This window comes from Ipomoea nil, unplaced genomic scaffold (assembly GCF_001879475.1).
Source record: "Ipomoea nil cultivar Tokyo-kokei standard unplaced genomic scaffold, Asagao_1.1 scaffold0317, whole genome shotgun sequence".
Lineage (NCBI taxonomy): Eukaryota > Viridiplantae > Streptophyta > Magnoliopsida > Solanales > Convolvulaceae > Ipomoea > Ipomoea nil.
In genome coordinates, this window is record NW_017616745.1 from 2,879,667 (window position 1) to 2,904,509 (window position 24,843).

General features: G+C 35.0%; 4 protein-coding genes and 1 long non-coding RNA gene across 7 annotated transcripts; 2 read left to right on the forward strand and 3 right to left on the reverse strand.

Moving 5' to 3' along the window:
- The first annotated feature begins 254 nt into the window (after nt 1-254).
- On the forward strand, nt 255-23,564 carry LOC109169349 (magnesium transporter MRS2-4-like). 3 transcript variants are annotated; one of them, XM_019318244.1, is made up of 4 exons: nt 255-513; nt 21,097-21,539; nt 22,439-22,717; nt 22,798-23,564. In XM_019318244.1, the coding sequence occupies exons 1-4, from the start codon at nt 381-383 to the stop codon at nt 23,074-23,076; spliced, it is 1,134 nt and encodes a 377-aa protein (XP_019173789.1). In that variant the 5' UTR covers nt 255-380; the 3' UTR covers nt 23,077-23,564. The 3 variants fall into 3 exon arrangements, with proteins under 3 accessions (XP_019173789.1, XP_019173779.1, XP_019173785.1); XM_019318234.1 differs by lacking the exon at nt 255-513 and adding an exon at nt 20,250-20,756; XM_019318240.1 differs by lacking the exon at nt 255-513 and adding an exon at nt 20,250-20,756 and having other exon boundaries at nt 21,187-21,539.
- Nucleotides 1,123-2,463, forward strand: LOC109169396. Its single transcript, XR_002052225.1, has 2 exons — nt 1,123-1,839; nt 2,079-2,463. It is a non-coding gene; the product is annotated as an uncharacterized LOC109169396 (long non-coding RNA).
- LOC109169378 (caffeic acid 3-O-methyltransferase-like) lies at nt 2,010-4,258 on the reverse strand. Its single transcript, XM_019318264.1, has 4 exons — nt 3,861-4,258; nt 2,868-3,178; nt 2,455-2,519; nt 2,010-2,337 (listed from the first exon to the last, which is right to left on the reverse strand). Exons 1-4 carry the CDS (start codon nt 4,241-4,243, stop codon nt 2,041-2,043), a joined length of 1,056 nt encoding a protein of 351 aa, XP_019173809.1. The 5' UTR covers nt 4,244-4,258; the 3' UTR covers nt 2,010-2,040.
- On the reverse strand, nt 6,286-8,832 carry LOC109169365 (caffeic acid 3-O-methyltransferase-like). The gene is made up of 4 exons (XM_019318250.1): nt 8,426-8,832; nt 7,194-7,504; nt 6,781-6,845; nt 6,286-6,663 (listed from the first exon to the last, which is right to left on the reverse strand). Exons 1-4 carry the CDS (start codon nt 8,830-8,832, stop codon nt 6,367-6,369), a joined length of 1,080 nt encoding a protein of 359 aa, XP_019173795.1. The 3' UTR covers nt 6,286-6,366.
- LOC109169387 (caffeic acid 3-O-methyltransferase-like) lies at nt 11,199-14,990 on the reverse strand. Its single transcript, XM_019318272.1, has 4 exons — nt 14,543-14,990; nt 13,491-13,801; nt 12,753-12,817; nt 11,199-11,591 (listed from the first exon to the last, which is right to left on the reverse strand). The coding sequence occupies exons 1-4, from the start codon at nt 14,932-14,934 to the stop codon at nt 11,292-11,294; spliced, it is 1,068 nt and encodes a 355-aa protein (XP_019173817.1). The 5' UTR covers nt 14,935-14,990; the 3' UTR covers nt 11,199-11,291.
- Nucleotides 23,565-24,843: the final 1,279 nt, after the last annotated feature.

A 24,843-nucleotide genomic window follows, 5' to 3' on the forward strand; every position in this document is an offset into this window, starting at 1 on the left:
CAATCATGCCCGAAAGTAATGAGGTTAGACACGCTTGTCATGGTAAGTCTTAGCTTGGCGTTAGTAATTCTAGGTGGCGATCACCACAGTTTTTCCCCTCTCATTAATAAGGTGGAGAAATTAACGACCGCATCTCCCAAACGTCCTTATTATATTTTTGTCCAAAAAAAAAATTAAAAAAAACTAGACACATTTTAAGAAATGAATGCATTTCCCATCTTTTTCTCGAAGAAGAAGGCCGTTGGGACAGAGGGAGGGAGATGGGGAAGGGCCGATTCTCGCTGCCTGCGGAGGAAGAAAGCGGCGGCGGGAGTTTGCTGGCGTCGAGTGCGGGAACGAGCAAGCCCGGGAAGAAGAAGGCGGCTGGGGCCAGGCTGTGAATGAGGTTTGACAGGACGGGGCAGTCGGAGCTGATGGAGTGCGATAAGAACTCTATCATCAAACGCGCCTCCATTCCTGCTAGGGACTTGAGGATCCTCGGCCCTATATTCTCTCACTCCTCCAGTATCCTTCGTACTCTCTCTCTCTCTCCCTACCTATATGTGAATGTCGGTAAATACAATGTGTTTGCATATTTTGATCCAGTGCTTGCTATGAATTTGGTGATGCATGCTTTCCACCATTGAATTCCTGCAATTCTATATGCAAAGGTTGTTAGGTAGGGTTTGATGCTTTACCTATGTAAGAATCTCATAACCAAATTAATTATGCAATCTGGAGTCATTGCTATTGGTGTGTTAGATACAGAACTCATGAATGCACTCATTTCTGTTTCTTTTCTGTAATAATTGTCTATATATAAATATACTCAACTACTTTATAATATCACTGTGCTTAGGATGAGTTAGAAGAGTTGTTTTTGATTGGGTTTAGTTATTTACTTAGAGTTTGTAAGAGCTATAATAACTTCTGAAGAACTTTTGTTGCTTGAACCTCTGCGTCAAGAGGTTCTTCCGTTTATTGATTAGCTGAGGCACCGACTGCCACAGAAGAGTGCTTTAAAGACGAGTGGGAGGAGTGGTGTACAAGACGAGGATTTGCAATTTCCAAATGCTGGAAAATGGCTGCAAGTGCCAGAAGCTGTTGAAGGGTTGCAGGAAGAACTTCCATTTGCATTAGAGGTTGTCTGTATGTATGTGGCAGAACTTGAGAGAGATGCTTACCCTGTTCTTGATGAACTTGCCATGAGTGTTAGCACGAGGAACCTTTAACACGTGAAAAGGCTTCACATACCAGATCCTGGTGGCACCTGAAGATCTCGATTCTCGACATCTTCTTGCAGCTTTCAACTGCAAATGTCACTCGGAGAATTACTTTCCCATATTCAGGTGCCTTTGCTGCGATTAGACATTTAGACACAGGATCAGGCAAGTTTATGAGATAGTCGAGTCTTCAACAGATGAGGATTTTGGTGTTCCAACACTACGGATTCATGATAGAGTTCTAGTTAAACAGGAGTCAGAGAATCACCTTTCTGTGCATTGGATAGCGGGTCCTATTAGTGATATGGTCTCAGACTCTGTTGTTACATTGGTTTTAAATGCAAACCGAGAAATGCCAAAGTTGGTTGTGGAATCAGAACCTGTGGTAAATGGAGAGGAAGATGCAAAGAAAACTGAGAAAATTATTCACACACTGTTGGTCTCATTGTTTGGTGATGTAAAACTTGGGGAGAATGGCAAATTCGTTATAAATGTCGATGGGAACATAGCGGAACTTGACAAACAGATTGGTGATGTTGAAACTGAAAATGATGGCCTCAAGGAACAAGTTAAAACAGCATTTAGGCGAATCACTAGTGCTGCGAAGCCCATCCCATTCTCATCACCTTAGATTAAGGTAACTTTTCTATTGTGTATTGATTCATCCCATTTATTCATATGCTGAATCACTCAATCACATCCTGTAATCCATATCTTGGCGTAATATTTTGCCTAACATGCAAAATCTAGATTATTTATAATTTAATCCAATCTGCTAAATTTCACACAAGTCTTTTTTTTTTCCTGTGTCTCAAAATCTTGTATGCAAACAATTTAGCTACTTGTACAATTCAATAACCCATTCAGTATTCACAGCGCATATGACTTTCAGAGCAGCAAATCCTGCCTCTTTTGCCAGGGCTTCAAATTGTCTCTGTGTTCTCTCCTTCCCTCCAGGATTCATCGTCATCATGAGTATGTCAGCGTAAAATGCACAACCATACGCGACATCTTTCTCAGGATGTTCCGGCAGTATACCATCTACTAACACCACCTTACCAGATTCTGGCAAAGCTTTCCAACAGTTCTTCAGCAGCTTCAGACAATGTTCATCATCCCAATCGTTTAGTATCCACTGCAGTTTTCAGAACAATTTGCTTAGATATTGTGTATAACAAAGATACCATCATTTTCTTCTTTTTTCGCAAGTTGTCTTTACACTAGTATATTTTACTGAGGAATGAGCACTAACCTTCATGAATATAATCTCTCCACAGGGAACACTCTCAAACATATCTCCTGGAATATGCTCCACACCTAACAATAAGTAAGACATTATCTTTGTGTTAGTATGTTGACCTTGTGAAATTTCGTATTTTAACTCTTAAATTGTTTTAAATTTATTACATGTTTTACCTTTTTAATTATATATAATATAAAATATTGGGAACAGGAAATCCCGTCCCTTTTGAACTTTTGCAGGGACGGGGAATGTCCGCCCTATCCCCTAGTTGTGGGATGGGGAAAATATATCCCTCAAGTGTGGCATCAAGGACTAGAGTGCATATTCCCCGCCCTATGACCATCACTAATGATAAGTATATGCAGAAACCCTGTAGTACTAAGAGTTTACAAATAGAAACAATTCAAGTTTAGGGTACACACCTGGAATAGCAGGAGCCTCTTTGATGACATGGGGCAAATCAAAGTTGATTCCCTTGATGTTAGGGTACTTGGAGATAATGCAGGACAGTGTTGACCCATATCCACCACCCACATCTACCACTTCTTTGGCTCCCTCAAAACCTTTGTAGCATTCCATAACTCTCTTCATCGCAATTGCACTATGGTCATGCATTGCTCTGTTGAATACCTCATTGAATCTACTGTCTTTGCCAGGGTACTCAAATGCATGCATTCCATGGGTCCTATTGAATGGGACTCCTCCCTCAAGCACTGCATCTTTTAATGCATACCTTCACACAAACTCACTTGTGTATGTTAAATGAGTAAATCAAAGCCACCATGTGAGTGCACATTACCTTTCCTAGTAAGTGTAGCTTTCTACTTGAATGATTTAATGACAAATGCTTCCTGCCAAAGAATTTGTAAAATAGTTGACTAGTCTAATTATGAAGTTTTAGTCTTATCTTCCCTAAAATAGGTTTTTTGGGGGTGACGAGTGAAACTCGTTGCCACTATTCGAGGGTATGATCTGGATAAACATGACCATATGCGTGATTGCAAGCGTATGTATTGGAACTTGGAAGATTGAAAATAGTTTAATAGTGAAAAAAAAATAGTAGTTGAGAACTATGAAAACTGCCATAAAAGTCAAAAGACCAAAAGTGAAAAAACTGGGGACAACCTTAGCCAAGTTGGTCAGGTTGTTGATTTAGTATACAAGTTTGATTCACGGCGAGAGCGGCCTATTGGCCTTCTTAGTTTGGGTCGGTCAACTATGGACAACCAAGGTTGATTTATCTCCTTGTCCTTGTGATCCTTTGTCGGCTAGGATAACAAGGCGGGTTTTACTCAATGCACACTCTCGGGTAGTAGTTGTGGGTTTCCCCCGTCACTTAAAAAAAGTGAAAAAAACTACTCCATAGTTCACAAAATCTCAAACAACAAAAGGAAGATCAGGAGAATAGTTCATACCAGGAATTAACAAACACTTTGTCAGTGGCCAATTGTACCAAGGCTGAAAGGGACACCCCATCTTCATTAGGGACAAAGTTCTTGCTGATTGGTGCTAAACTGTATGAACACTGATTATCCTCTGTGAGTGTGCACCTGAGAATGGACTGGTTGGCAAGAAACTTAAGCATCCTGTCCAACATGACTGGTGCATTAGGGTTTTGTGTGGGAAGACATTCTGCAATTTCTTTAGCAGAAATCCTTGCTCTTTCACCAGCCTTTGCAATGATCTCAAACACCCCAAGTTCAATGGCAGCTTTTGAAACCATCATCACGGCTATCCCACTCGGTAGCCCCATGGCTCTCAAGAATCCCTCTTCTTCTTCACTTGGAATTTTTACCATTTCTTTTATTGATGATGAACTCATCTTTGATCTTTCTTTGCTTTCTGGTTCTGAGAGGGATTTGGGTATTGAGCTCTGGAAATGGGGAGAGTTTTGTAGGATGTTGTAGTGGGTTGGAGGGTGCTTTTCCCTAAGGTCACAGGGTTAGTCATTTATTAATATGGGGAGGGGGGCAGATGAGATGAGATTATGAGAACTTCTATTCTTCTTTTTTGCCTTGCATTCTTTGAACTGTTCAAGTTGACATCATTAGACTTCCCACCAACATATGAGATGAGAGTATGAGAACTTCTATTTTTCTTTTTTGCCTTGCATTGATTGATTTGTTCATGTTGACATCATTAGACTTCCCACCAACCTAAATGAACAAAATAGGCTTAATGTTTCGCCTGCATTCCCTGAATTAAGGTATCCATGTTTGACATTCCACATCCACCCGCCCCTGTATCAAAGTGTGGATATATGCCAATAAATGCTAGTTATCAATATGATAAATCTAATGGTTAGAAAATAAGGAAAAACGAAAGAAAGAAAAAAAAAGGACAATCAATTTAATAAATATTACAAACTTTCAAAGTTTGTATATTTATATTATGAAATTGATATGTTCTTTTTCTTATTTTATTGTTATTAATTATTCTAAATGGATGCATTCAAAAAAAAAAAAAATTATTCTAAATGGATGGTTCAAATTTCAAAGTAATTCATACTTATTATTATTATTATTATTATTAGAGTTAATTTTAGGAATAGTCTATTGACTATTGACATTTGTCAATTTTTATTCACGAATTTTAATTTGACTATAAATGATTTCTTTGACTCTTGACATTTACCAATTTTCATCATTGACTTTTAATTTTAACATAAAATTATAAATGATTCCTTGTCTATTGATTTTGTTCCAAATTTGGTTTTTCAGTTAAATATTCATTTAGTAAACAATAAATTTAAGGGTAATAATATAAAAGTTTATGAATTCAATTGCCCATCTCAACAACAAGCTAAATTTTACATTATTACCCTTAAATTTAATTCTTACGAAATGGATATTCAACTAGATGATCAAATTTCGAACAACATCAATAGTCAATTAGCCATTTATGATCAAATTGAAAATCGATTATGAAAATTGGAAAATGTCACTAGGCAATGAACCAGTCTCTTCATCTCCTGCCATGGAAACGAAGCCGGCTGGAGATGATTCGTCTCCGACCGTTCTATTTTATTTTATTTTATTTTTTGAATTTTAATTAATTTTTTATTTAAAATTATTTTTAAAATCCGCAACCGTCACGTCAGCAAAGTTTTTAGGTAAACAGGTCATTTTGAGCCAATTGCATGAATTTGTGTCGTTCAGCGACCCAATTGCATATTATTATTATTATTTTTTGAGTTCGATGGTCTAATTGCAGTTTGGTATGCAGTTGAGTGACCTATTTGACCCTTATTCCATATTATTATTATTAGGAAAATGGCATTAGGAAAGGCCAACACAACATGCTCAACTAAGATGATATTGACAAGAATTGAACTCGTGACTTTTAGGTACGAGATTTCTGTTCTACTCAAGGTAAAGTATGAGATTTTTGTTCCACTCACTTGGTCATTTATTTTAAAGCTATCCTTCAATTTGTACTTTGTCAAGTGTGTACGTGTGTTTACTTTTTATTTTTTTATTTTTTTATTTTATTACAAATGCCATATTAATTGATTATTGTGTGTGTGTGTTTTTTAACTTTTTTTTAAAGTGTCATTTTGATAAGAATTAAAATGATATAATTTATGTAATATTTTCAACAATTTTTAAGTTACCAGTTTTGTTGTTGTTGTTATTATTATTATTATTATTATTATTATTATTATTATTATTATTATTATTTTGCCTAACATGCAAAATCTAGATTATTTATAATTTAATCCAATCTGCTAAATTCCACACAAGTCTTATTTTTTAAAAATAATTTTTAAGCTCTATTCTAGCAACATCAATATGAACCAAGAGATGAACAACTTAAAAATTATATATGTTATTTAACTGCTATTGCAACTGTATGGAATTTATTAGGAGGAACAATAACAATTTTCCTTTTGTCTCAAAATCTTTTATGCAAACAACTTAATTACTTGTACAATTCAATAACCCATTCAGTATTCACAGCGCATATGACTTTCAGAGCAGCAAATCCTGCCTCTTTTGCCAGGGCTTCAAATTGTCTCTGTGTTCTCTCTTTCCCTCCAGGATTCATCGTCATCATGAGTACGTCACCATAGAATGCATTACCATGCGCGACATCTTTCCCAGGATGTTCCGGCAGTATACCTTCTACTAACACCACCTTACCAGATTCTGGCAAAGCTTTCCAACAGTTCTTCAGCAGCTTCAGGCAATGTTCATCATCCCAATCGTGTAGTATCCACTGCAGTTTCCAGAACAATTTGCTTAGATATTGTGTATAACAAAGATACCATCATTTTCTTCTTTTTTCGCAAGTTGTCTTTACACTAGTATATTTTACTGAGGAATGAGCACTAACCTTCATGAATATAATCTCTCCACAGGGAACACTCTCAAACATATCTCCTGGAATATGCTCCACACCTAACAATAAGTAAGACATTATCTTTGTGTTAGTATGTTGACCTTGTGAAATTTCGTATTTTAACTCTTAAATTGTTTTAAATTTATTACATGTTTTACCTTTTTAATTATATATAATATAAAATATTGGGAACAGGAAATCCCGTCCCTTTTGAACTTTTGCAGGGACGGGGAATGTCCGCCCTATCCCCTAGTTGTGGGATGGGGAAAATATATCCCTCAAGTGTGGCATCAAGGACTAGAGTGCATATTCCCCGCCCTATGACCATCACTAATGATAAGTATATGCAGAAACCCTGTAGTACTAAGAGTTTACAAATAGAAACAATTCAAGTTTAGGGTACATACCTGGAATAGCAGGAGCCTCTTTGATGACATGGGGCAAATCAAAGTTGATTCCCTTGATGTTAGGGTACTTGGAGATAATGCAGGACAGTGTTGACCCATATCCACCACCCACATCTACCACTTCTTTGGCTCCCTCAAAACCTTTGTAGCATTCCAAAACTCTCTTCATCGCAATTGCACTATGGTCATGCATTGCTCTGTTGAATACCTCATTGAATCTACTGTCTTTGCCAGGGTATTCAAATGCATGCATTCCATGGGTCCTATTGAATGGGATTCCTCCCTCAAGCACTGCATCTTTTAATGCATACCTTCACACAAACTCACGTGTGTATGTTAAATGAGTAAACCAAGAACCATCGACACGATGATTCTATGCCAGAAAAATGACGTTTTTAGTCTTTGAATTATAGAGGTATATTAGATTCAATCCTCCAATACTAGGCACATATATCTTTAGGGTGTATTTATTTCAAGTTATGTAACATTACCTAGGTAACGTGAGCATGATAATGTTATATAACTTTGTTTGGTTCAAGTTATATATGATTATTTTGATATACCAAATTAATCCAAAATAATTTTGCCAGAATTGGACGTATATGAATTATTGTTTGGTTCATTCAAAATTTTTAGATGACGAGTGAAATCATAGTCCTAGGGGTGACGAGTGAAATTCATTGCCACTATTCGAGGGTGTGAATTGGGTATACCTGACCCTATGCGAGATTGCAAGCTTATGTATTGGAAGATTGAAAATAGTCTAATAGCGGAAAAAAATGTAGTTGAGAACTATGAAAAATGTCATAAAAGTCAAAAGACCAAAAGTGAAAAAACCGGGGACAACTTTAGCCAAGTCAGTCAGGTTGACTTAGTGTACAAGTTTGATTCCCGGCTTGAGCGGCCTATTGGCCTTCTTGGTTTAAGCCGGTCAACTTCTATAAAAACCGGGGACAACTTTAGCCAAGTCGGTCAGGTTGACTTAGTATATAAGTTTGATTCCCGGCTTGAGCGGCCTATTGGCCTTCTTGGTTTAAGCCGGTCAACTATGGACAACCAAGGTTGATCTATCTCTTTATGATCCTTTGCTGGCTAGGAGCACAAGACGGGTTTACCCAATGCACACTCTTGGGTAGTGGTTGCGGGTTTCCCTGGTCACTCAAAAAAAAAAAGTGAAAAAAACTAGTTCGCAAAATCTCAAACAGAAGGAAGATCAGAGAAAAAGTTCATACCAGGAATTAACAAACACTTTGTCAGCGAGCAACTGTACCATGGCAGAAAGGGACACCCCATCTTCATTAGGGACAAAGTACTTGCTAGTTGGTGTTAAACTGTATGAACAGTGATGATCCTCAGTGAGTGTGCACCTGAGAATGGACTGGTTAGCAAGAAACTTAAGCATCCTGTCCAGCATGACTGGTGCATTAGGGTTCTGTGTGGGAAGACAGTCTGCAATTTCTTTAGCAGAAAGCTTTGCTCCTTCACCACCCTTTGCAATGATCTCAAACACCCCGAGTTCAATGGCAGCTTTTGAAACCATCATCACTGCTATCCCACTCGATAGCCCCATGGCTCTCAAGAACCCCTCTTCTTCTTCACTTGGAATTTTTACCATTTCTTCCATTGATGATGAACCCATCTTTGATCTTTCTTTGCTTTCTGGTTCTTAGAGATTTGGGTATTGAGCTCTGGAAATGGAGAGAGTTTTGTAGGATGTTGTAGTGGGTTGGAGGGTGCTTTTCTCTAAGGTAAGTGGTTTAGTCATTTATTAATATTGGGAGAGGGGCATATGAGAACTTCTATTCTTCTTTTTTGCCTTGCATTGCATTCATTGAACTGTTCAAGTTGACATCATTAGACTTCCCACCAACATAAGATGTTTGTTCATGTTGACAGCATTAGACTTCCCACCAACCTAAAGGAACAAAATAGACTAATATTCTGCCGGCATTCCCTGAATTAACGCATCCATGTTTGACATTATATTCCACATCCACCCACCCCTATATAGAAGTGTGAAAAAATGCTACTCCGTATTCAATACTAGTCATCTATCTGGTATATCTAGCAGTTAAAAAATAAGAAAAAAAACAAGACAGTCAATTTCATAAATATTACAAACTTTCAAAGTTTGTTTATTAATGAAATTGATCTCTATCTTCTTTTCCTTATTTTCTAGTTATTATTATTTTTTTGGGTTAGACCACGACGTGTCTTTTGTAGGTCTTACAAATTTTATAAATATTACAAATTTTTCAAAAAAAAAAAAACAAAAATAAAATTGGTTAGGATTAATCTCTTGACTATAGATATTTATCAATTTTTATTCTGGACTTTCAATTGGACTTTAATGATTTGTTGACTATTAACATTTACCAATTTTCATCTATGACTTTCAATTTGACCATACATGTTTTTTTGACTATATGTTTTGTTCCACATTTGATTTTCAATTAAAAATATTTATTTAGTAAACATTAAATTTAAGTGTAATAATTTAAAAAATTGATTATTCACATTACCCCTAATGATAAACCCAATGTATTAAGTTTATGAATACAAATGCCCATCTCATAAAGTTAATTTTTACATTATTACCACTAAATTTAATATTTATTAAATAGATATTTAATGAGAGGACCAACTTTAGGATAAAATCAGTGGTCAATGGATTATTTATGGTCAAATTGAAAGTCGATAAAAATTGATAAATGTCAATAATCAATAATTATTTTTGGAATTAACTATTATTATTATTATTATTATTATTATTATTATTATTATTATTATTATTATTATTATTATTTAAAGCTTCAACTACCAAACAACCATGAACCACCTAACTAAGCACTATAAAAGAAATACGGAGTATCAAGTAACATGCTATATCTAGAATCTATTCCTTTTTAGGATTACAACAAAAATGGTATCAAGTAACATGCTATATCTGGAATCTATTCTTTTTTAGGATTACAACAAAAATCGTTGAAGATAATGATGATAATTTTTTTTTTGAAAGGTATTATTATTATTATTTAATTAAAGCTTCAAAAACAACATAACTAAGCACTGTAAAAGAAATATTAAGTAACATATATGCTATATACCTTCAAAAAAAACATATATGCAATATTTTTAATATCTATCTTCTTCTCCTTTTTTTTTTTTTTTTTTTTTCATGTATTATAGTCTATAAATCACATATGACATTAGAAAAGGCGAACACAACATGCTTGAGCTTGACTAAGAGAGTATATATTGACAATAATTGAATTCATGATTTTTTAGGTACAAAATTTCTATTCCATTCACTTAGTCAAGTATAAGATTTTTATTCTACTTAGTCATTCATTTCAAAGCTATTTTTCAATTTGTACTTTGTCAAGTGTGTTGACTTTTGAATTTCCTTTTTTTTTTAAAAAAAAATTTTACAAATGCCATATTAATTGATTATCGATTATTGATTTTCACATGTGAGGTAATTATTTAATGCATTTGAAGTGATGACAAAAGTGTCGTTTTGATAAGTTTTACAATTATATAATTTATGTAATATTTTCAATAATTCTTTTTTTGGGGGGAAGAAGGAAGGGGGTTACCCAACTAACGCTAATGTCTAACGTATAATTTTTAAGTTACTAGTTGTTTTGTTGTTGTTATTGAATTTTTGTCACCAAAAAAAAGAAAGAAAAAAAAAAGCAAAGCAAATGAGAGAGAGAAAAGAAAATCGAAATTTGAGGGTACGATAGACGTGTGGGCCCAACGGGGCACATGAAGTGAATGTAACGGCCAGCTTGGCATTCAAGTGATGTCCACGCATGACTTCTCTATTTTTTTTCTTTATTCTTTTACCATTTCTGGCACAAAATTCCAATTTGCAGATTGAGCCATTTTTTCCCTCTCCTCATTCACATAGAATAAAGGAAAAAAAAAAGTGTTGTGAAGCCCATCCAGCTCTCAGCACCTTAAATTAAAGTAACTTTTCTATTGTGCAGGATCCTTTGATTCATTATCATATTGCAACTGTTTGGAATTTATTAGGAGGCATAACAACAACTTTCCCCTTTGTCTCAAAATCTTTTATGCAAACAATTTAAGCTACTTATACAATTCAATAACCCATTCAGTATTCACAGGGCATACGATTTTCAGAGCACTAAATCCTGCCTCTTTTGCCAGGGCTTCAAATTCTCTCTGTGTTCTCTGCTTCCCTCCAGGACTCATTGTCATCATGACCATGTCAGCATAAAATGGACTACCATACACGACGACGTCACTCTCAGGATGTTCCGGTAGTATAACTTCTACTAACACCACCTTCCCGGATTCTGGCAAAGCTTTCCAACAGTTCTTCAGCAGCTTCAGGCAATGTTCATCATCCCAATCGTGTAGTATCCACTGCAGTTTTAAGTACAATTTTTGCTTAGATCTTGTGTATAACAAAGATACTGGGATGTTTGTTAAATAGTTGTTAACTGATGGGGTTAGTGAGTTTGACTAGTTGATAGCATTAGCTGATTGTATAAAAGTGTTTGGTGAATTAGCTGTTAGCTGATTACATGCGAAATGACTTCATCAAAAAGTTGTTTTGAGCAGCTTTTTGAATTTTAGCATTTTGGATCAATAAACAGTTACAAAAAACTGTTAAATAGTTGTTAGCTGATTGGGTTAGTGAGTTTGACTAGTTGATAGTATTAGCTGATTGTATAAAAGTGTTTGGTGAATTAGTTGTTAGCTGATTACATGCGAAATGACTTCATCAAAAAGTTGTTTTGAGAAGTTTTTGAATTTTAGCATTTTGGATCAATAAACGGTTACAAAAAACTGTTAAATAATTGTTAGCTGATTGGGTTAGTGAGTTTGACTAGTTGATAGCATTAGCTGATTGTATAAAAGTGTTTGGTGAATTAGCTGTTAGCTGATTACATGCGAAATGACTTCATCAAAAAGTTGTTTTGAGCAGCTTTTTGAATTTTAGCATTTTGGATCAATAAACAGTTACAAAAAACTGTTAAATAGTTGTTAGCTGATTGGGTTAGTGAGTTTGACTAGTTGATAGTATTAGCTGATTGTATAAAAGTGTTTGGTGAATTAGTTGTTAGCTGATTACATGCGAAATGACTTCATCAAAAAGTTGTTTTGAGAAGTTTTTGAATTTTAGCATTTTGGATCAATAAACGGTTACAAAAAACTGTTAAATAATTGTTAGCTGATTGGGTTAGTGAGTTTGACTAGTTGATAGCATTAGCTGATTGTATAAAAGTGTTTGGTGAATTAGCTGTTAGCTGATTACATGCGAAATGACTTCATCAAAAAGTTGTTTTGAGCAGCTTTTTGAATTTTAGCATTTTAGATCAACAAGCTGTTACAAAAAGCAAATTAACCAAACACTCATATTGATTGTTTAACCAAGTCAAACAATTAATAATGGTCAAATAAGTCAAAATTAACTGATAAGCTAACTATATTACCAAACATGACCACCATCATTTTCTTCTTCTTTAGTAGGTTGTTTTTACTTTTTACACTAGTGTGTTTTATTGGGCAATGAACACTAACCTTCATAAATATAATCTCTCCACAGGGAACACTCTCAAACATATCTCCTGGAATATGCTCCACACCTAACAATAAGTAAGACATTATCTTTGTTTTAGTATATTCAACTTGTTAAATTTGGCATTTTAACTCTTAAAAAAACTCTTAAATTGTTTTAAATTTATTATATGATCTACCTTTTTAATTAGATATATAATATAAAATATTAGGGACAAGAAATCCCTTGTCCCTAATAAACTTTTGCAAGGACGGGGAATCTCTACCCTATCCCCAAGATGCAGGCATGGACAGAGCCACTATATATGGGGTAGTGGGAGTAGTTGCCCCCTTCTTATCTTACCTCACTCCTTATATATAAGGGATCTTTATATATATATATATATATATATAGAGTAAATGTTTAGATATAAATAAATAATATAGATATATATTATTCAAATATGAAGTGCTTAGCTAGATAGATGGTTATGCATGTATGTGCATGTTGAAGAGATCAAATGGTTGAATCTCCCTGATTGATTAATTATTATTATTATTTTTTTTCATCCTCACTGGATGAAAGTTCTGACTCCGCCTTCTGATTCCAACCCTAGATGCAAGGATGGGGAAAATATATCCCTCAAATGTGGGGGCAAGGACTAGATAGAAACCCTAATGATAAGTATATGCAGAAACCTGTAGTAGTATGCAATTTGGAATATATTATAAATAGAAACAATTCAAGTTTAGGGCACATACCTGGAATAGTAGGAGCCTCTTTGATGACATGGGGCAAATCAAAGTTGATGCCCTTGATGTTAGGGTAGTTGGAGACAATGGAGGACAGTGTTGCCCCAAGTCCACCACCCACATCTACCACTTCTTTGGCTCCCTCAAAACCTTTGTAGCATTCCACTACTCTCTTCATTGCAATTGCACTATGGTCGTGCATTGCTCTGTTGAATACCTCATTGAATCTACTGTCTTTGCCAGGGTATTCAAATGCATGCATTCCATGGGTCCTATTGAATGGGACTCCTCCCTCAAGCACTGCATCTTTTAATGCATACCTTCACACAAACTCACTTGTGTATGTTAAATGCGTAAAACAAGACCCATTGGACAATGATTCTATGCTCGAAAAATGACCCTTTTTTTTTTTTTTTTTTTTTTTTTTTTTTTTTGTCTTTGAACCATAGAGGGCGGATTTAGGTAACGTGATGAGTATGATAATATTATATAACTTTGTATATGAATTATTATTTGGTTCAATCAGAATTTTTAGATATTTAAAATAAAATTTAGTTATTGCTTGAGTTTAATTACTAAAAGACAAAAATGTCATTTTTAGATTTTAAGATATTTAATTTTTTAGATAAGCCCTTCATAAAAGCTATGGCTATGGATTAAGGATGAGCCTCCACCCTGTTCTTTGTTTGTTTGTTGGGGGGAGGGAGGGGGGTGTTTATAGAATGAAACTCATAGCCACTATTTGAGGTATGTTTGTTTGGTGGGGGGGGGGGGGGGGGGGGGGGAGGGTTATAGAATGAAACTCGTAGTCACTATTTGAGGTATGGATGAATTAAACATGACCCTATGTCTTGCAAGATTGAAAATAGTCTAATAGCATAAAAAACAGTATTTGAGAAATGAGAACTTTGAAATTCCGTCCAATATTTAGTGTCGGTGGGAACCTCCGTCCATTCTTATCTGGCAGAAAGTTGTGATTTTTTACAAAAAAACATAACAAGTTCAGAAAATCTCAAACAACAGAAGGAAGATAAAAGATTTTGATCGAGAAAAGTTCATACCAGGAATTGACATACACTTTGTCAGTGACCAACTGTACCAAGGCAGAAAGGGACACCCCATCTTGATTAGGGACAAAGTTCTTGCTGATTGGTGTTAAACTGTATGAACACTGATGATCCTCTGTGAGTGTGCACCTGAGAATAGACTGGTTAGCAAGGAATTTAAGCATCCTGTCCAGCATGACTGGTGCCTTAGGGTTTTGTGTGGGAAGACAGTCTGCAATTTCTTTAGCAGAAAGCTTTGCTCCTTCACCACCCTTTGCCATGATCTCGAACACCCCAAGTTCAATGGCAGCTTTTGAAACTATCATCACTGCTATTCCACTTGGCAGCCCCATGGCTCTCAAGAATCCCTCTTCTTCTTCACTTGGAATTTTGGCCATTTCTTCCATTGATGATGAACTTAGTTTTGATCTTTCTGGGGTTCTAGAGATTTGGGTATTAATATACAGGGTGATGAGATGAGAGCTTCTATTTTTGGTTTTATCCTTGCATGAGCATCCAACAGCTCTAGTTTTTTCTCGGGTATTTGTCTATACATACTTTTTAGTGCATTGATAATGGTGCTCTAAGGGCATCTTCAATAGTGAGATTTTTGGTGTGATTTTTGATGTGCCAAGTAGGAGATAGAGTCATAAAGGAGAGAAAGAGAAGAAGAAAAAAAAAAAACAATGGTCTGGCGCAAAAAAAAAAAAAAAAAAAAAAAAAAAAAAAAGGACGGGACCGCGATCGCGTGCAAAGCACGCGTATGGTTGGGCGTCATTTTTGCACGAAACGGGCATTGCCGTGCGTTCAACTTCATTTGACCTGTGCCGCGGGACTCACAAAAAAACCCCTTCTTATATAGAAGGAGCTCTATATTTTTCTCTCATTCCTTTCTCTCATCCACCTCATTCACATTGCTTCAAAATCTTATGTAAAATTCATTAATGTGGATGGCCCATGCGAACTATTAAACTAATTGGCTTGCGACAAATGTCCACTCTAATTTGTTCGTATTACATGTTTGGCATACCCCACTAAATTTGTAATATTATGGGCTTGTTTTTGTTTTTTCCGATGTATTAAAAAAAAAAGTAAATTTTAATTTTAAAAGAAAAAGCTCTTAATTCCAAAAAGATTGTGGCCCTGTTTGGTAAAATGGTTGTTAGTTGTTAGCTGATTGTGTTAATTGGAGGGGATAGATAGTTGATAACATTAGCTATTGTAGAAAAGTGTTTGGTAAATTAGCTGTTAGCTGATAGCTGTTTGGTATAATTTCTTTTATCAAAAAGCTAATTGAAAAAGTTGCTTGGAGTAGCCTTTTGAATGTTAGCCTTTTGAAGTTGCAAAAAGTTAATTAACCAAACATTTATATTGATATTTTAACTAAAGCAAACAATTAATAGTTGTCAAATAAGTCAAAATTGGCCTATAGGCCAATTTTTTACCAAACAGGGCCTATGTTTGGCTTCTACATTGATTTCCTTGAAACCTTAATGTGTAGGATATACTCCACAAGCTTCTTGATGCTAATAATGTCTTGCGTAAAGCGTCTGTATAATACTTTTTAGTTAAAATGTAATATTATTTCATCTTAATATATATCATATGTTTAGTGTAAATCATTTTACGGGAGACATAATATTTTTTTTAGTTATAATATAATATTTTGTATGATTTTTTAAAAAGTTAAGCAAAATACATTTTTGAGTAAATTTCAATTTTGGTCCTGTGATTATAGGGTCCTGTTAATTGTAGTTCACAACTTTTTGATGTGGTTTTTGAGGTGCCAAGTAGGAGGAGATAGATGAGAGAAAGAGAAGAAGAAGAAAACGAAAAACAATGGTCTGACGCCAAAAAAAAAAAAAAAAAAAAAAAAGTTGGGACACGCCAACGAGCGCGTGCATTGCCCGCATCCGCCTGGGTGTCATTTTTGCGCGAAACACATCAGCTTCATTTGACCTGTGCCGTGGGACTCACAAAAGATCCCCTTCTTGCAGAAGGAGCTCTATATTTCTCTCTCATTCCTTTCTCTCATCCACCTCACTCATTTTGTCTCAAAATCTTATCTAAAATTTATCAATGTGGATGGCCCATGTGAACTATTAGACTAATTGGCTTGCGGAAATGTCGTCCACTCTAATTTGTTCGAATTACATGTTTAGCATACCCCACTAAATTTGTAATTATGTGCTTGTTTTTGTCTTTTCCAATAAAAAAAACTCTTAATTCCAAAAAGATTGTGTTTGGCTTCTACATTGATTTCCTCGAAACCTAATGTGTAGGATATATTCCACAAGCTTCTTGATGCTAATAATATCTTGCGTAAAAATGTCTATGTAATACTTTTTAGTTAAGATATAATATTATTTCGTCCTAATATATATCATATGTCTTGTATAAAATCGTTTTACGGGAGACATAATATTCTTTTAGTTATAATATAATATTTTGTATGAATTTTTAAAAAGGTTAAACAAAATACATTTTAGAGTAAAATTTCAATTTTGGTCATGTTGACTATAGGATCTTGTTAATTGTCATTCACATTTTTTTTGTGTGGTTTTTGAGGTGCCAAGTAGGAGATAGAGGAGAGAAAGAGAAGAAGAAGAAAAAGAAAAACAGTGGTTTGACGCAAAAAAAAAAAAAAAAAAAAAAAAAAAAAAAAAAAAAGAGACACGCCAGCAAGCGCGTGCATTGCCCGCATCAGACTAGACGTCATTTTTGTACGAAACGCATCAGCTTCATTTGACCTGTGTTGCGGAACTCACAAAAAAAAAAAACCCCTTCTTACATAAGGAGCTCTATATTTCTCTCTCATTCCTTTCTCTCATCAGCTCATTCATCTTGCCTCAAAATCTTATCTAAAATTCATTAATGTGGATGACCCATGCGAACTATTAGACTAATTGGCTTGCAACAAATGTCCACTCTAATTTGTTCGTATTTCATGTTTGACATATCCCACAAAATTTGTAATTATGTGCTTGTTTTGTCTTTTCCCATGTATTTAAAAAAAGTAAACTTTAATTTTAATTTAAAATAAAAAAACTCTTAATTCCAATAAGATTGTGTTTGGCTTTTACATTGATTTCCTCAAAACCTTAATGTGTAGGATATATTTCACAATCTTCTTGGTGCTAATAATGTCTTGCGTGAAAACGTCTGTGTAATACTTTTTAATTAAAATATAATATTATTTAATCGTAATATATATCATATGTCTTGTGTAAAATCGTTTTACAGGAGACATAATATTTTGTATGAATTTTTTAAAAAGTTAAAATATATTTTAATTTAAAAGTATTATATTATAGAGTTTACGGTATTAAATAGCTCATTATTTTACCTATTAATATTTTTCAGTGAGTTTTGATCGACAATTTGGTCAAAATTGATAAAAATTGAATAGTTAAGAGATACTAAATTGACAGTTTTAAAAGTCGTGGATTGAAATTAATAAGACCCCAATAGTCATAGGACCAAAAGTGAAATTAACTCTAAATTTGTTTTTTAAAAGCTACTGACTCTATTACATTGTAGTATCTGTTCATCTATACTTTCTCAACCTGTTGAAACACAAAGAGTTAACACCGTCTCCACTAAGGCACGATCTCATGACCTCTAATATGGGAGAGTCACTACATGTCATCTGAGCACAAGGTGTTTGACACCTTAAAAGTTAATGTGGGTAGAAATTTTAAAGAACAAGCAAAAAAAAAAAAAAATGATGGGCAGTAGCGTTTTATGAGACTATAAGAGAAAATAAGTACGTGGTTTACTGATTTTTAATGTCGTGTGGGAGTTGCAACGAATTAATGTGTTGAGTTATGGGCCATTTACCATGACCTGTATTTAGCATAGAATATGAAGCATAAGGATGTAATGAAGGGTGATTTCGCAAGTGGCTATAGAAAAGTTAAATCAAGGGGGTTACTAGAAGAATCGCAAATTATGCCATGGAATCGTGTTCACCGGGAATGGCGAACACAAGGCAAAACGACGTTGTTTTTAGGCAAAAAAAAAAAAAAAAATCGCGGATGTGGAGTTAACGGCGCGCGTTTGATCAAATTATGAATTTTCTGTTATGAGATTATGAATTTTATGAAAATTCATAATCTCATAACAGAAAATTCATAATCGCATAACAGAAAATTCATAATCTCACAACTGAAAATTCATAATCTCATAACAGAAAATTCATAATCTTATAACAGAAAATTCATAATCTCATGGTTCCAAAGTGAATGTGTAGGCATGAGTCCAAAGTGAATGTGCAGGCATGGATTCATAATTTATGAATGTCCGTGATTTCGGACGGGAATATGTAGGCATGGTTCCAAAGTGAATGTGCAGGCATGAATTCATAATTTATGAATGTCCGAAATTATGAATGTAATGAAAATTCATAATTTCATAACAGAAAATTCATAATCGCATAATAGAAAATTCATAATCTCATAACTGAAAATTCATAATCTCATAACAGAAAATTCATAATCTTATAACAGAAAATTCATAATCTCATGGTTCCAAAGTGAATGTGCAGGCATGATTCCAAAGTGAATGTGCAGGCATGGATTCATAATTTATGAATGTCCGTGATTTCGGACAGGAATGTGTAGGCATGGTTCCAAAGTGAATGTGCAGGCATGAATTCATAATTTATGAATGTCCGAAATCTTTGTTCACCTCAAATTAAAGTGAAACCGCAAAATGTGAAAATGAAGAAGAAAAGGGGGGGGGGGGGGGGGGGGGGGGGCATCAAAGTAGCCGCCAGACTTTTTTTTTTTTTTTTTCTTTTTCTCCCCCATTTTTATCTATTTCCTACATGACTTTCTTAAATATTGTGTAAAAATTAAACTACTTTGGATGCTCTAGTGAGGTTTTTTTTTTTTTTTTTTTTTTTGTGGTTTTTGAGGAGTTTTTGTAAGCGTGATTAGGAAAGAAAAGAGTGAAAGAGAAAATGAAAAAAGAGGAAAAAATTTGATCTGACACTTAAAAAAAAAAAAGATTCTTAACGTGCCATCCAACTTAGCTTCGCTGTGCGCGAAACGCACACAATTTCCCTTGTTCCTCTAATCAAAACACTATTCCAAAAACCTATTTTTGCAAGGGAAATACTTTTTCTCTCTCTTGCTTTCTCTCTCCACCATGTCACCATTCCCTGTTATAAAGACCACTAAATATGCATTGATAATGGTGCTCTAAGGGCATCCTCAATAGTGAGATTTTTAGTGTGGGTTTTGAGGTGCCAAGTAGGAGAAAAAGGAGAGAAAGAGAAGAAAAGAAAAAAATAATGGTCTGACCGAAAAAAAAAAAAAAAAAAAAAAAGTTGGGATGCCTCAGCATCCGATATGACGTCATTTGTGCGCGAAACGGTCATGACTGTTCATTCATATTCATTTGACCTGTGCCGCGAGACTCACAAAAAATTTCTTCTTAGAGAAGAAGTTTTATATTTCTCCCTCATTCCTTTATCTCATCCACCTCATTCATTTTGTCTCAAAATTTGATCTAAAATTCATTAATGTGGACGTCTAATATGAACTATTAGACTAATTGGCTTGCGAAAAATGTCCACTCTAATTTTTTCTTATTACATATTTGGCATACCCCACCAAATTTGCAATTATGTCTGCTTGTTTTTCGTCTTTTTCGATGTATTAAAAAAAGTAAATTTTAATTTAAAAGAAAACTCTTAATTCCATAAAGATTGTGTTTGGCCTTCTACAATGGCCCCACGCTCGAAAGCCGAACATCTCAGCCTTCAGAAAAATTCGGAGAACAAAAGAATTTCACTCTTTTCTTCCATGTATGGAAGAAGAAGAGGAAGAAGAGGACTTCGTCGATCGAGTTCAAGTGGGTTAACGATACGTATGCGGCTTGCAGAAAGACGTTGAGGCCGTTGGGAGGGAGATGGGGAAGGGCCGATTCTCGCTGCGGCGGAGGAAGAAAGCGGCGCCGGCGGCGGTGACGTCGCCGAGGCCGACTCCTGTATTGGAGCAAGCCTCCGGCAACGTCGGCGGGATTTTGGTCGCGTCCAGTGCGGGGACGAGCAAGCCCGGGAAGAAGAAGGCGGTTGGGGCCAGGCTGTGGATGAGGTTTGACAGGACGGGGCAATCGGAGCTGATGGAGTGCGATAAGAGCTCTATCATCAAGCGCGCCTCCATTCCTGCTAGGGACTTGAGGATCCTCGGTCCTATATTCTCTCACTCCTCCAGTATCCTTGGTACTCTCTCTCTCTCTCTCTCTCTCTCTAAATACAATGCGTTTGCATATTTTGATCCAGTGCTTGCTATGAATTTGGTGATGGATGCTTTCCACGAATGAATTCCTGCAATTCTATATGCAAAGTTGATTAGGTAGGGTTTGATGCTTTACCTACCTAAGAATCTCATAACCAAATTAATTATGCCATCTGGAGCCATTGCTATTGGTCTGTAGGATACAGAACTCATGAATGCACTCATTTCTGTAATAATTGTTAAAAATATATATATACTCTACTACTTCTTTATAATATCACTGTGCTTAGGTTGAATTAGAAGGGTTGTTTTTTATTCATGCAGCTAGGGAGAAGGCTATGGTTATTAACTTAGAGTTTGTAAGAGCTATAATTACTGCTGAAGAACTTTTGTTGCTTGATCCTCTGCGTCAAGAGGTTCTTCCGTTTATTGATCAGCTGAGGCACCAACTGCCACAGAAGAGTGCTTTAAAGACGAGTGGGAGAAATGTTGTACAAGACGAGGATTTGGAATTTCCGAATGCTGAAAAATGGCTGCAAGTGCCAGAAGCTGTTGAAGGGTTGCAGGAAGAACTTCCATTTGAGTTCCAGGTGCTGGAGGTTGCATTGGAGGTTGTCTGTACGTATCTCGACTCTAGTGTGGCAGAACTCGAGAGAGATGCTTACCCTGTTCTTGATGAACTTGCCAAGAGTGTTAGCACGAGGAACCTTGAGCATGTCAGAAGTTTAAAAAGTAACCTTACCCGATTGTTAGCACGGGTACAAAAGGTATGCTTTTGTTGTTTGTCTTTTTCTTTTGCAGATGAAATATAAATATATTGAGTCTTTGTTCACATGGTTGTTAAACAACGTTGAAAATGGTGGTGACTGAAGGATATTTGAACCTTGCATTTATGGCCTGGCCTTTCATTTGGATGTTGCATTTTAACTTCTGAAAGCTGCATTTCTACTTCTTGACATTCAACAATCCAGATAGTTTGAACTTAACTTAAGATAGAAGTTCCTTTTTTACTTTATTTAGTTTGTTTGGTTTCTCTAATTGGTGCTTAGGACTAAGAAGCATAAAAATTCTTCCATTGAAACATTTGAGAAATATGGTATATGGTGTTTGTGTTGATTGTAGTAATTTTTCAGGAAGCTTTATGCCTTTGATCTTGACCATTTTGAAATCGAAAAAAAAAAAAAAAAATGCTCTCATGAAGTGTTGTTGAATCGTTCCTTTGCATTGAGATAAAAGTAGTAAATGGCATATTGATCATACTATAGTTAAGCTATTAGAACGCAACAGGTGTAATATATGTTCTGTGATTTGATTCACTTCAATTCATGCTAGTATTGCATCAGGTAGTTCTGTTGTGTACAGGATTCTGTCCTGGACCATAATCATGTATCAGAGATTTCTGTTGTATAATTTCAAAACCATTAGTACATTCTCTTCTGGCACTACCCCAGTGTGAGCTCTTCAGACCTAAGGTGGTCGGGAGTTAAAATCTCTTATTTCTCTACACTACCAAAAAAATTGTCACCATGTGAGACACTTCATGGCAACTTCTCATGATCTTGATTGGTGAATTATCTAGATTTGAAGAGTTTGCATATTGCTAATGTTAAGGTGTCACTTTAGCTTTTATATTTGATGTTAATTGTGGTAGTATTTCTGGTGGTAGGTGAGAGATGAAATCGAACACCTTTTAGATGATAACGAAGACATGGCCCATTTGTACTTGACTAGGAAATGGATTCATAATCAACAACCTGAAGCTCTATTATTGGGAACTACTGCCTCAAATGCAATTAACCCAGTCGTGCCTAATCTTCGAAGGCTTAGTTCAATCAGAAGTGGAAGCTTTGTTAGCAACTTTTTAAATGATGATGTGGAAGATCTGGAGATGTTGCTGGAGGCTTACTTCATGCAGTTGGAAGGCACCCGTAATAAGATATTATCTGTAAGTAGTTCTACTCGCGGCTTTCTAATGTTCTTGGGTAGCAGCAATAGTTATGTAGTTCTCTGTAATTATTATCTCAGGTGCGCGAGTACATAGATGACACGGAGGACTACGTCAACATCCAGCTGGACAATCAACGAAACGAACTGATTCAACTACAGCTGATACTGACCATCGCATCATTTGCCATAGCTGTGGAGACCTTGGTCGCGGGTTGGTTTGGCATGAACATCCATTGTGTTCTATACGATATTGATGGGATATTTTGGCCATTCGTTGGCGGTATGACAGCTGCTTGTATAATTCTCTTCTTTATCATGCTAGGCTACGCCAGATGGAAGAAGCTACTCGGCTCATAAACGCCTCCTCACACGCTTAGTTCCACGTTATCTCTATCACCGATCCATGCCAAACTTTCCTGTCATGAAATCATGATAGCTTTAAAGCCAACAAGTTATGTTATTTCATGTGAAATTGTATTTATCCCCACAATCCCCATCATTCCATGTGCAACTTGACAGCCTAACATTCCATATTTTTCCATTCTTGAATCAATATTATTATGAAGTTTTGCAAAAAGTGTGAGTGTTGGAAGGTGGTTGTTGTGGGAAGGTGGAAGGACAGGGAGACATACATTACAATCTGAGTGAGAATGACAGACAAAAGATACAGGCAGACAATACAATGAGGATGTGAATGAGTTCAAGAAATGCCCAGTGATGAAAGGGTCCCATTTGCCCTATAAAATTTGGGTGAAGATCAAGTGCCAGCTTTCCTTTGTTACTTTGTATCTCCTCCACTTGGACACTTGTTTGTTGTTTTCTTTGGGAATTTTTTCTTTTTTAAATTTCTGCCTCGTAAAAGTAAACTTTTATGCATGGAAACTTTTAATTTTTTAAAGGTTATGTGTGACTATGTGAGGTTGTTTTATGTGACATCTGTAATATTTTTTTAGAGTTAATTTCATTTTTAGTTTTATAGATATCAAGTCACTTTTAGTCTTTTTTTTTTTTTTTTCAAAAATATCCTTTGGTCCTAGTATTATTGTGGGTGTCTATTTTTGTCTTTTGTTAATAAAATTGTTTAAATGCGTTAAATACAAGAATTTTTTTTTTAATCTTTAGTTATGAATTTTTTCAGAAATAAAAAATAAAATACCGGTCAATGGTTTTGTTGATGGAAAATAAAAATTGATTCCGCCACAATAATATTATGATCAAAGGAGATGTTTAAAAAAAAATTTAAAACACTAGAAATGTGTTATCACTTATAAATCTATAACCAAAAATGAAATTAACTATACTTTTTAACAAAAATGTAAAATTTAATACTCTTTTTTTTAATCTTATAAAAAAGTAATACATCTTTGCTAAACATTATTATGCATATCATTTGAGATAGTCTATTACAAGTTTTTGTATACTGTGTTGTTGCAGTTTGGAAATTAATCATTTCAAACTCATTTTTTTTATTTAAAAAAAAAAATCAAAACTGCAACTTTTTAAAAAGAATTACAGTATTACATAATTAATATTAATGTAAATTTAAAGAAAATATTCACACTTATATATTTTTTTATATTTATACATTTGATCACTTTTTGTATTATTTTTATATGTTCCATTTTCTATTTTTGGGCTACCTAGTTTATAAATAATAAAATGAAGGTTATCCCACTTCGGCATCAGAAACTTCTAGTGATTCAATGACTCAGTAAATACGGTCAAATGTCTACTTTAGGCATAATTTTCACACTGTCGTTGTCGAGATTCAAACCTTAATCTCTTCTTTTAAATATTGTCTACTCAACCATAAGCTAAACCCGTGCGAAAAAAACCTTCATTAACAACTATTCACATATATTCATAGGATTGATTGATAGGCAACCATTAGCAATGAAAATTGAACTTTGATCAAATTTTAATATTTTCACATGGTTAGTAGAATTACAATACCATAATATTGTACACTTATGTATTTAGAGTCTCACTTTGTATTATTTGATATCAAAGCCACAACTATGAGTCAAGTGCAAACTAGTCCGAAGCTCCACCCTGCAAGATTTTTAAGACGAAATAATGCATTCTATATCAGTTATTGGGATTCGATCTTATGATCTTTTTTCA